Source organism: Larus michahellis, chromosome 2 (genome assembly GCF_964199755.1).
Source record: "Larus michahellis chromosome 2, bLarMic1.1, whole genome shotgun sequence".
Classification (NCBI taxonomy): Eukaryota; Metazoa; Chordata; class Aves; order Charadriiformes; family Laridae; genus Larus; species Larus michahellis.
The window spans coordinates 48,987,759-49,000,584 of NC_133897.1; the positions used below are offsets into that span (position 1 = coordinate 48,987,759).

The 12,826-nt window shown below is 44.3% G+C and overlaps 1 protein-coding gene across 1 annotated transcript in view; it reads right to left on the reverse strand.

Moving 5' to 3' along the window:
- Window positions 1-8,196: 8,196 nt before the first annotated feature.
- LARS2 (leucyl-tRNA synthetase 2, mitochondrial) overlaps window positions 8,197-12,826 on the reverse strand; it is an 89,091-nt gene continuing 84,461 nt past the window's right edge. The window contains exon 21 of the mRNA XM_074575225.1: window positions 8,197-8,516. Coding sequence (XP_074431326.1) covers window positions 8,337-8,516 — 180 coding nt within the window. The 3' untranslated portion in view covers window positions 8,197-8,336. The remainder of the gene's footprint in view (window positions 8,517-12,826) is intronic.

Below are 12,826 nucleotides of genomic sequence, written 5' to 3' on the forward strand. Positions count from 1 at the left end.
CACGCTGACTTGCCGGCCCTTCTGCTGCCGTTAGATGTGGCCCCACAGTTTTATAGTCCCTGTGAGTTTTACATCCCATGCCTAGTAAGGAGTGAAGGGGTCTGTCATTGCTGTCATAGCACAGGACCAAAATGCACGTGCCTATCTGAATTAACTTATTCTAAACTCTGTCCCTTGAAGAAAAAAAAAACAACAAAACACAAAAAACCCACCACTGCTCATTTAATCTGTTTTTGTTCCTGTGGGCAAGGCTTACACGCTGCATTTACTCATGCAAAATAATGCTGACAGCTTCTAACCCAGCCCCGCTCCACGTGGCGGTCGCAGCTGCCCCCGGGGCGGAGGCAGGCAGCAATATGGGGAGAAGCAGCCCCGAGTGGTGCTCCCCCATTTCAGCCCTATCTTGGTGGGACCACGATCGCCGTGGCCTCATGCCGGGGTGGCACAGCCCTCCAGGGCCGATGGCAGGCTGGGGCAACGCGCTGCCTTCCCCGGGCAAACAGGGAAGTCGTCAAGGAGAGGCGGGAGGGGATCGTCTGTCTGTATTTCTTGCTGCCGCGTTTGGCTCTGGGCTCACATTGCAGAGAGATGGAGAAAATGCGGATAAAGGTCCCCCCACCTCCCACACACCTCCCAGATCATTTTTCTGTCTGTGAGAAAAACGCCCTCAGATTTTGAGGCATGACAGCAGCACGGGGCTGTATATTTTCTCTAAAAAGATGATTAGGAGGTGTCTGGGTGACAGCTTGTAGCTCTCTCCGAAAGCAACTATTACATGCTCACTATTTGCAAGCAAACCATCACGAGGAACCAGCGGCTGGCAGCACACCAGTTTCTTTGTGGACATTTCCAGGTCTAATCCCCAGTGCCTGTGCTTCCCCGGGGCCATAGCTGTCCCAGGCAGGCCATTTCCCACAGGAGCCTGGACTACACACGCCACTACAAATGCCCGAGATACATGCTCCGGTGTCTTTTAGCAGGAAAGCAATAAAGCCTTCAGTGCTAGAATATAAACAGAATGAACAATTTATCAGGCAGAAGCCTTTCCAGGATGGAGCCTGGCTTGGTTCCGTCAGGAGCAAATGCATCTCTTGGCCCTCGCAGGATGGCGCCGCAGCATCCCCGAATTCTGCACCGACTGAGTCACCCCAGGAAATGAGGGATGCTCCCGACGGCTTTCTAATAGAAGTTGTCAATAAATGTGCCATTTATTTGCACCAACTGGGTGCTTTATATGCTACAGCACAGGGCTGTAGGGTAAATCAGAGGGTGTCAGAGGGAAGGATGGAGGGAGCTGGCAGCGGGAGGTGGGTTCAGGGGTGGCTGCGGGCGGGAATGCCAGGCTCAAGCCGAGGGCCAGGTTGGTGAACGGGACGCTGTGGAGGTAGAGAGGCTGAACCTCAGCCCTCTGCCCCCCGAAAAGTTTGCAGGAAGGCAGCAGGGCAGGGTTGGGAGACGCTGTTCCTCCCCACCGAGGGTGCCCCAGGCGCTGCTGCATTCCTCCGGGAGGCCTGCCCTGCCCTGCCCTGCCTGCACATTTAACCCCCACGTTGCGGGGCTGGCTGGGTCAGGGCAGAAATGGGTCCTGACTTGGGTGTTTTGCATCTGTTGCAGTACGACTGCCCGCTACGGGGCATGATCTCTGCCGTAAATTAACTCTCAGAGTCATTTAATTAACACTAACGGCACAGAAGGGCCAGGGCAGCTTCTGGGACAGCTTTACAAACTGCCTTTCTGGAGTGGTACGGACGCTTCACAGCAAGACTTTCAGGGTCACGTTCCTTAAATGACTGCGCCCCGCAGCATCAGTTCAGGGGGGGATGCTGCGGGCCTTGCTCCCAGGTGGGTAAACTGAGGCAGGGAAGGGTTGCCTGGGAGGGCACACCCTGGGGAGGTGAGAGAACCCAAAGGATCCCAAACAGGAGCCCAGGCAGCAGCAGCAGAGGGAGAAAAGGCTGCAAATCCTGGAGCTGCAGCGGGTCAGTCTCCCGAGGGAAAGCCAAAGCCGTGTGCTAAGTGCTGGGCTGCTGCGCCAGGGAGGAGAACGCCCTTCGCCGTCCTCTCTTCAGTATCTCCAGGTGCCATCAGCGGTGGTGGAGAGCTTCACCACCAGTCCACCAGGCCAAACACTTGCTTTCGGTGGCATCTGGGTTGCACGAAAATAATGCAGGTGGCTTTGGTGGTTTTCCTACCCCTGCTCGAAAGAATATGGAATAGTTTGTTTCCTCCATTCTGCTAAAAAAAGCCTTTTATCGGGACAAGAACTTGCCTGGAGAACTTTCCAGCTCCGTTTTCCCTGCCTCTTTATCAGCGCATTAACACAAAAGGCACAGTGACCTGTTTAACCAACATACGTGGCCTTTAGCAATCCTCGGCTGGAAGCACTCCGCAGGTCAGACGACATCCTGCCATCACTCATCGGCCTCACGTGGCTCGGCGGACTTGGAGTGGACTCGCCAGACGCGGTCGGTGCATCCACCCCGTTCTTCCGTGCACGTCCTAGGAGAAGCTCTCTGACTAACAGATGTTTTGAAATGCTCTTTCACATGGGAAAATTGGGAAGTATATATTTTTATTGCACCCTTGCTATTTCATCCAGCCACGTGGATCTCCAGGGATGGAGACGTACTTAAGAAAAATATTCATTCCTAAAAGCTTCTACAGTTGTTTTTTTTTCACAACGCTTTCTTGGCTTGGCCAGCCCTGCAACGCACGCTCATATTTCTATTTTGCAGCAATTAGTGAGATTTGCTAAGTATGCTGCTGTGTATTTAAAGACAATTGATTTCCCTTTGTGGCAGAAAACAGTTTCCTGTTATGCCAATTCTCTTAATCTTCATCAGAAACAAAGCCAGGAATGCCAGCAATGTGTCACGCTCCTTTATTAAATCGCTCTCTTTTCTGCCCCGGTTATGTGTCCTGTGTTTATTGTTCCTGATCGGCGCGCTGGATCACCTACAGCTGTTATGACTACACGTATTTCGCTTCACGTATTTGTTGGCACCAGGCACAGTTACTGGAGAGCAGCTCCTTGCGCGCGGCAGCTCACGCGTCTCTTCTGGCAGCGGGAGGTGGGTGTACGGGGAGAACCTTGGACCTCTCAGGCTCGGTTTTGGCACATGTCAAAAACTACTGGTCGACAAGAAAGTTCAAAGCCTTAAGATGTGAGTGTGGGCCTTCCCCTTGCACCCAGCCCGGGGAGCATGCTCGTATCTAAGAGAGCAAGCACGATGCCACGCGTTTCCCTTCATGTAAATGTATACGTTCTGCTTACAGTTATACCAAAGAAGATCAAGCTCTTCAACTAAAAGAACTGCTTACGCCCTAAATGTCCCAGGCTGAGTGTCACAAGTGCGAGCAGACAGAATATGGATATTTAGCTCACTATACTTAAGCCTTTCCCATTTACGTGTTCCTTTGCTGAACGAGCAATTCCGCGGCTTAAAACAGAGAGCGAACTGGCATGGCGTGGGCAGACCAGCATCCAAGGAAATGTCCTGGATATCCAATATCACAGTGTATTTTTGATGGGATTCCTGTGATCAAAATCTCTCATGGGTTTGGGCCACGTTCACCTGACAGCAAATACAAGCATCTGCTTGACCTCGACTGAGTTTCCAGTCTCTCACTGCCGAGACAAAGGCTGGCAGACAGAACAAGAGCCGCCAGGACTCCTCTCTGCCACGTTGCTACACCCAGGCAAAAATCCTCCTATTCAGAGACCACCCCCAACAACTTATAAACCCAGGAAAACCTGTTCAAACTCCCTGACTACACATAAAATGAGAGCTAATTTTATGTGGAAGATGCAACTCTCCAGGGTTGAAACCAGACCTGAACTTTTCTACCCAAGACTTACTTGAGTGAGAGAAATGCCGCGAGCCACAAAGGTTGTGTGTGAGCCAAGGCCTCCTGGGACAGACGGGATTAGGGAATTGCAGAATGCTTTGTGGTACCGGAAAGTCACTTTAATCAGGAAAGGGAAAAAAAATCCCACCTTTCCTCCGCGTGTCAGGCAAGATCTCTTTTGTCATCTGGGCTGCAGATGAGAGCTCTGATCCTGTTCCCTCCTGCGCAGAGCCAATGCCCCGGTTCAGCTCTTCTCTTGCGATGGCTGGGACATGCTAAAAACTGCCTCTGATCTACTGTGATCCGCTCCATGCTTCTTCTTTGAGACATAAACACCATTTCCATAAAAAAAAAAAATAAAAATAACACATCTGTAGCTCCAGCAACATTTTTTAAAGTCAAAAGTGGACATTATCTGGACTGATAGAAATCAGTGGGCTAGGAAGTGTATTCACCACGCGGGTTCTGGTGATAGACCTGGCTTCCCGTGGAAGACTTCTCTTACAGTTCAGTTCTTTAATACAAAATTAGCTAAAATCCTAACAGGAGGGAACTCAAGAAATAAAGCAGCAGAAAAGGCATCCAGCAAAACCAGTGTACGTACTGTTCCAAGTTGGTAAATATACATAAATAAAGCCAATCCCCTCTCTGTAAACTGCAGCAAGTATTGCAAAACTAGAAAAAAAACCAAACCAGTGATTTCTCCCCCTGTCCTCGTTTATAGACAAGCTTTTAGAAAAATCTTACATACTGCAAACTTCCCTAGGAAGGAACAACCAGCAAAGTGCTAATTAACATTCTTTCTAGTTCATGTTGGTTGTAAAAAGTTTAGAGAAGGGGAACAGCTTTCTGTGAGGCTTTGCACTGAAGAAGGAGAGACAAAGAAGAGAGGCTGTATGGCCTGCATTATCCATGGAATGTCTCCCTCCACGAGAAACAAGCAGGCTTTTACAAAATCAGACCAGAAAAAGGCATCGTTAACCAGAGGTCAGCTCTGAGGCATTACTTTAATCCGGTAAATCGCAGAGAGAGAGCACAGATTTGATTTTCACCAAATCTCCATTTGGGATTCAGGTGAAGGGCATGGAAAAATACATCCTTGTTCAGTGACGCCCTTGTATAGGATGTTGTTTGAAGCGTAGGTGGGACGACCTGGCTAGAGAACTTCCTTAGGAGCGACGCAAGCTGTAATACTGTTCCTTAACGTGATGTAAAAAGCCCTATTGCCTTGCTGCAAAGCAGCGTTGGTGTGTCTGTGTCATCTCAGTCACTGGAGAAGGCTACGAAACACCCACACCTGACAACACATTTTTCTACACTGGGGTTTCTTGCAGCACGTTACACTGTCCCCATCTCCCCAGCATCTGAGGTCCTTCACACGAGATCAACAGCATCAGAAAAGCACTCAGCGACATCTCAGGACTTTGCCAACTTTTATTTTTCCAGGATGAGCGTTTGAAGGCTGGACATCTGGGAAATTCAGTTACATGAACCATTTTGGGGTAGAAAGCGTACCAATAATTCCATTTTAAATTTTGTATTATTTAAAATAGAAACTTGATACAGACTGGATCAGTGCCGTGACCAGTGTTCTATGACGGTAAGCGACAGGATGCAAGGAATGCCCCTTCTGTGTCACAGATCTGTTTCTTGGAGTAGTTTGTCCTGGGTCTATCCCACTGGATTTAACAAATCTCCCACATCTTTGTCTCATCGCTTTGTGGAATAAGGACGGTGGCACCATATCCATTTTAAAGCGCGTGACAAACACAGTGCAGTTTGATTGACTGCCCATCAGCGCCTTTCCCTCTCGCTCCTCAAGTATCCCTGCCCTGATTTAAAACTCCCACACTATTTAGCCACTGAACTCTTCAAGGACACACCATCTGTGACACCACTTTGTACCACCTTCAGCATAAAGACGCATCTGTGTGTACCAAGACACAAGTAACAACAGTTAACTAAACGAGAGGCATGTGCAGTAAGTTATTTTAAAAAGGGTCGGTAACAGGCTACAGCCTGCGCATAAGTATCCGTCCCATCTGGGCACAGGCCAAACCTGTGAGTCGCAATTATCGTTAAGACAAATGGCAACCGAGCTTCAGAGCAGGTCAACCTTATGAGAAATGTCAGCAGCTGTCAGGGCAACCGCACAACTCCACAGCTGGCACCGCTTGGCATCTTTCAAACATACACTTATACCAGGGGATTAGGCTCTGTCAGACTTACTGCATCATCTCTCTCGCTCGCTTTTTCACCGCCTTTTTTGTACCCTCTAGGCCACGCTGAATTCCAACTTACTGTAAACATGCTGACCGTACGCTTTTTGTGCAATTGCTGTTCCCTGCTTTCCCTTTTTTAGCGTGTAGAAGTCCGTTCCTGATTTTGATTTTTGCCTGAATCACCAAGTGGCATCTACAATTCACTTCCTCTGGCAAGAGCAAATACCCGCCAGTGCTAACAGCAATAAACACTGTGGGCTGCTCCTGGGCCCTGGACTGACTGCAGCCTTTGTTTAAAGGCACCACCGTAGGGCTGCTGGGCTTACAACATCTTCCTTCATCCTTGTAAATTTTAAAAGTTTTTATTTACACCAAACATGTCACCTTCCCCCCAAAGAAAAACTTGGTTAAAACGGTTCCACAGGGTGTGTTAAACTTTGAGACAGGAAAAAAGCAGGACTATGCTGTGCTGCGGATTTTACTTTAAAGGATCTCTTTCACAGTCCTTTTAGGGGCTTCTGAACAGGAGTTTTATGAATTTATAACAACATATATGTCAGGCAGACACTGGAATTCAAATCATTTTAACTCCAACTAAAGGCCTGTGTTTGAATGTCTGAATGCATTCCTTTGTGGCTGAGTCTTAAAACTGCAAGGACTGTATCTTCATTATAAATATTCCATTTCTTAGTCATTCTGGTGTCAAAGGACTGCTGAAAAGAAAATCTGCGGTAAGTGCACTCCAGGAGGAAGGAGAAATCAGAGTTTTGCTGCAGAAACGGGGATGCGTAGAGCCGCCTCTGCTCGCTGAGCCTGGCACCTCTATATGCAGCTAGGTCTCCAGTACCAAAAATGCTTAAAATCAAAACGAATATCCGTATTGCTTAGCTCGTACTCACACTGCAATGCGATCGATCTTGATCCTAGTTGCTTAGCATCTGTTGGACTTATTTACTGTTAAAAGGGAGATTTTTGATGGGTTCCTTTTAATCTCATACAGAGTCTGGAGGACCGCTGGGCTGGAGGGTTAACAGTCCTCTCCATTTGCCTCCCTGGTTCTTATTGCCCTTCTTTCCTGTCAGAATGGCTCATAAATGGCTGGCTTATTGACTACTTAGTTTAATGGCTGTTAAAGAAAAGACATTCTTACACAATGAACCCTGTAATTGTCTCTTTGGAAACCCTTTTTCCAGCATTTGCTAAATACAATAAACATTTCCATGTGGATATAGCAGCAATGCAGTGTAGAAATAAAATGGCTGAAATGAGGCATGAGAATGGCTGTGTTTTATGAAAGTCTGGTTGATTTTTAGAAACATGATGGCTATTTCCACTTAATGAACCCCTCCGAAAAAAACAGAAAGAATTTCAATTCAAGTTTTACGATCTAGGCACTACAAGAACTAGGAGTAGAGGCAAAAACTATGCTGTCTGCTTTCCCCACAGCTGCAGCCCAGCAGCCGACTCTTTCTCGAATCCCCCTGAAAGTCTCTGAGATGGCTCCTGTGTAAGAATTACCTTCCAATCTGTTCTGTGAAGAAACAACCGCCAGCACTTTGCTGAAGTTGAACCTCTCATCTATGAGCCAACAGGAATATGCCAGCGAGGAAGGAGGGTCGTGGCTAAGGCAGGGCTTGGCTAAATAATCTGACCTTTTTCTTGGCTTGGCTCTGAAACGTATGTGAAATGCATCAAACCAGCCCATTCTGGCTACCTGCTGCGCCCAAGGCCAGTGCTAAACAAATCCTTTTTTAAAATTAACACTCTATAGTAACATTTTCTTGCCACTTAAAATGTTAGCTAATGTTAGGGTACCTGAACACAGAATAGAGGGAGCAAAGACTGACTGCAGTGCACCTAACATTTGGTGTAGCACATACTCAAGGCAGTTGTTTAGTCCTGGAATCGTATTTATGCCTCTGCATTTAGCCAAGCCAACTTTCCAATAGGATATATTCCTGAGGCTGACACTAAAATCCCTGCGCCTTCTATCATTTACATTCTGTTACAATCATTTAGTTCTTCTGCGCTTCATTCTCATTCTCCTCCCAGAGAATACAGACAAACAGCATCTCACCGTAACCCAATGAGAAACTTTAATTCCACGCATTTCTCCACGCCAAAATGAAGATTTAGCAGCAACCTGATTTTAATAACATTTCTTCACCACTGTTAGATGAGATTTAAATAGCCATAACTGGTATTTTTGAATTGGTTTCATCTCAAAAGATTCCAGTTCTCTTTTACAGCCCAGCAGCGCCTTTGCTATTCTTGCACTAAGAAGTTGATAAGGGCAGTTCTGGGAGACAGAAAGGCCTTTTTAATGGTTCGTCCCTGCAGATGCTTGACTCCAAGTTCACTTTGAAGAACTAGCTCGTGGACTTCTTCAAAATTGCGGGCTGCTTGCTGAGGCACAAAAACTTTACCGCAAGCTTTGTTATTGATCTGAAAGAGAGACATGAAAACAAGAAAAAGCGGAAGTTACTAGACTGATTTATACAATTTCCTTTCCTGAATCCAATCCATCTTGATACACGGGGAAGTGGAGAAAGTGGACCAAACTCTCTTTCTCGGATAAAATTCTCGGTACCTGCTGTCCCTCTACCAAAAAATATGACTCAAAAAACCCCCAAAACCTCTGACTCACGATACTCAAGGAAAACTGAAGAAGTGGCCATAGGAAGTCTTAGTTTTGAAGATAGCAAGCAGCATGTGACTATGCAACGTGGCAATCTTTTAACAACGTGATAGTTACACAAGCTGAACAATGAAAGTGAACATAATGGTTTGTCAGGTGGGAATCTTGAGTTGTACATACTTCTAGGCTGCAATTTACATTCTCTACAGCTAGGCGATTCCTTACAGAGATTCAAATGCAAGATTTATTAAAACGAAAATATTTGCGGCTGAAAAGATAGCTGAAAGATTCATCACTGCTCATTTTTAGAAAAATAGGCTTTAACTCATTATATGTTGCATTCATACTAAACGCATGACTCATCAAGCCAACGCCAACCACAAGGATGACAACCACTCGTAAGGTAATGCCTTCCTGTGTGTGGCTGGTTTTCAGAGCAGCTGACATACTGGTTTTGCATCAGCAGGGCAGAATCACGTAAGTAAAACTGAGTAAGGCCTTCAGTGGGAACGACCTTAATTTATAAAATGGTCTTGAAAGTCTTTTCTGTCATCCAGTAAGAGCAGGTAACGGACAGAGACTACAGAGCATTACTGAGTACCTTTCTGGAATTAGCATAAAATTCATTATTACAAAAGCTTTCAGATTTATATGGAATACTTTCAGTGGATTAATGAAAAGAACATCAATCCTGCATTTAGCAAATGAAATAATTTGAACTTTTAAATCCAGTTCTGTCAAATTACTTGCATAAAAATTTGCTGCAAGTAGTACAGATCTTTGACCTTTAGACATCATTGTAATGAGTTTTCAATCATCTGAAAGTAACATGTGTTGCTTCATACAGCTTGGACGTAAAAATGCACACAGCTTGGTTTTCCCCTGGATTTTATCCAGGATACATGTATGCAACATACCGCGAATGAGAGAGATCTACTTCATTTATCTAGTTTGTATTTTAATCAAAATAAAATAATCTGTGCAATTCTCTGAGAGAGGAAGTTGGGACAGACTTAAGGAACAAGATGAAGTCTCAAATGCAGCTGGGATGAGTAATTTCTGCTTTTTTACTAGACTTGACATTAATTTGCAGTGATAATGTAGGTAGGCTTTTAACTATTCCTACATGCATCCCTAATGTGGTATCTTAACAGGCTGGCTGCGTTAAACTTTGCCTATGGTACCTCATGCAAAGTAAATTCCCTGAAAAACACAGAAGAGTTTGTTTTTAAAGCTTTTGTGAAAAATAAATACGAGTAGTTCTTTTTGACAGGGCACTTCAGAGAAGAAATACATTGCACAAGAAAAAGAAAACGGTAAAATCCAAACAGAGAATATAAAGCAAGCCTGCGAGCTCGCTGCTAGGACACACAGACAGGAGCTCAAAACTATGCCTGGTTAGTTAAAATGTCATTCACTGTCCTCCATGGTGCAAATTAGTATGTCCCAGTGGATGGATGTTGGCAAGGGGACACATGCTACAACTAGCCTATTTGGTGCTGTGCTCAACAGAAAAGCCAACCGGTCTAAATCAACATAGTAAATAAACGGTTGTGTTTTCCCAAAAAGGTCGAGGAGCCCAGGCGACCTGACACTGTGTACCTTCCCACAGCATCTCTCCTCATCTTCCCACACCATGCTGCGAGCAGAGTCCACAAATCTTATCAAACGGCAGATTGGTTATGCGTAACAAGCGTCCTATTCATGTATCCTTTTTGTCGCGGGGTTAGATTCTCAGCAGGACAAATGTCTTCTGCTATGCCTCCCTCTCTCTCTCTGTATCTCACTAGACCAGCATAACCCTTGGCAGCTCCAGGTAAAAGTGCTAGCACAAGAAACTTGGGTGCTGGCAGCCTTGTTTCTCTCAAAAACCTTCATGACGAACTGCAAGAGGAGAAACAAATGAGGCTTGGGTCCTTTTTTCCCCTGAGGAAGGAACCCGCTCTTTTTTTTTTTTTTTTAATTTGACATTTTGGACTGTTTTAGATCTAGAGGGAACTAGAGAAGTTATGAAGGACGAAATAAAATCACGAAAGACTGAAAAATAAGCACCTGGAGAATGTGGAGAGGAATTTTTAGTTCAACTCAAATATTTTTTTTATCATTGATGCATAAACCTTCTGAGAAGTAAAAAGAAAAATAAGTATCAGTGCACTTTTAGGTCTTCCTCATACTCCAAAGCAAGAAAAATGACACAAACCTAGCTTATTTTTTAAAAAACACCATCTGTTACAAGACCACAGCTGCTAACAGTTCTGCACCACCTAGAAAATGCGAGGAATGCTAGTCAGAAGTGTGGTTGTAGGATGAAATGCACACTATATTCAGGTCAGATTTTTCGCAGCATTAACAATATATGGCACGATTGAAAATATTCAACCTTGCAGTAACATTTAGAATAACAGGTACCATGCATATGCAGTGAACTTAAATGTCTTTCTCGTAGGCAATCTGTATTGTATCAGCCAAGGATGGAGTGAGTTGGCTGCTTTTGCTGCTTTCGGTTAAATACGGCGAGACATAACTCCAGCACAGACAGGAAATAATGAAGTATTTTGTGTCAAGAGAAATAAAACCATAATGTCTCAGCAGGCAAACCCCTGGCAGCCTGAGGCAGTTTGATGTCTTGAGAAGAATAGCGTTGTGTCCCAAAGACTCAGTGTGACTGTGCAGCCTTGTGAAGAGACACTGCCTCTTTGCAACTAACCAATTCCTCCGTATGTCAAATGTTTCTTGGTTTAATGAGGGCAATTTATTTTTACAGCCATACAAAAACCTACAGTGTCCACAAGACTTGAAAATATTCACATTTCTGATGATTTCTCCCCACTTGTCCGTATTTCCCTTTTGCCTTGCTCTTTCAGGAGAAAGCCAGTCATGTGCTGTTGTCATCCCCCCCACACTCCGCACTATTTTTAAGAATTATTCCCGATTCAAAAAAGGAACTTGTCTCTTTGGTCTTCCATTCACTTACTTTCTCAGAACTAAGGAAGGGGTTTACATACATAATATTCTTCCATGAATATATGCCTGAGCACACAGGCGTTGCTCTTTCTCTTATTAGAGGGATCCTATACAAGGCTATAGCTTTGGCAAAATTATTCAGGAAAAGAAACAAAAATAATCTTCATAATGGTTGTTTAAAGCAAAATTAATGTTTATTCTTCTGTTTTCTTATTTGACAAGGAAGTTTTAATGTTAGCAGAAAAATATCAATGAAATGTTTATGTGTTTTTATATTCAGCTGTACAATCTTAAAATCATTGAGTTCAGAGTTTTCCTTGTATTGCTGAAGTTTTTATTTTAAAGGTATGTTTAATAACACGTTTGCTTTAACCACAATTGCGAAGAAGTTTCTAAAATTACACAGTTTCTCACTCATGACTTCCTTATAAACTCAATGCTGGAATTTAAGATGTTTGCTAGCTGTGCTTGAAGGTGAAGGTTTATTTTAAGCTTGAGCAAAGTGATTATACCTCAGTGAAGATTTTTGTAGATATATGACCTTTTTACTGGTATAAATAAATGTTTATCACTTAAAGAAAGAAGGAAAGAAAGCAAAAAAGCAATAAACCCACAGTGAATATTAGGCTAAGTCTGCTATTAGCTCCATCTGGGACTTGAGTCCTTCTCCTGGGCTTGGGAAAAGATGCCAATTGAAAATTTCCTCTGAAAAGACATACTCTGTGGCCTCTGCTAAGGATATATGTTGCACGTTAGGAAAATTAGTATTTTAGCAGCATTTCTCATTCTGTTCAAGTGGACTGACTGAGTGATCTGGCAAGATACGAAGTTATTTGCAAAGATACTTTGATTAAGGAAATCTACAGCAACACGACTTCCCCTAAATGCAACCAATCTCTTCCCTCCTCAAAAAACCTAGCTGAAGAAAAATAACCCAACTGCCTTACTCCTTCCACCCAAAGGAGCTAACAGAGTAAAGTACAGATAAAATGCATTGCTTCTGTTTCTCTCTCACACGCACAGAACACGCAGTTTTACACGACCAAGTGATATTTCTTCCTAGAGGCTCCATCTCATTCAACGTCCAGAAACACAAAAAGTGTTTAAGTTGAAACATTTAATTTAAAACATTTAAGTTTAGAACGTCTGCATG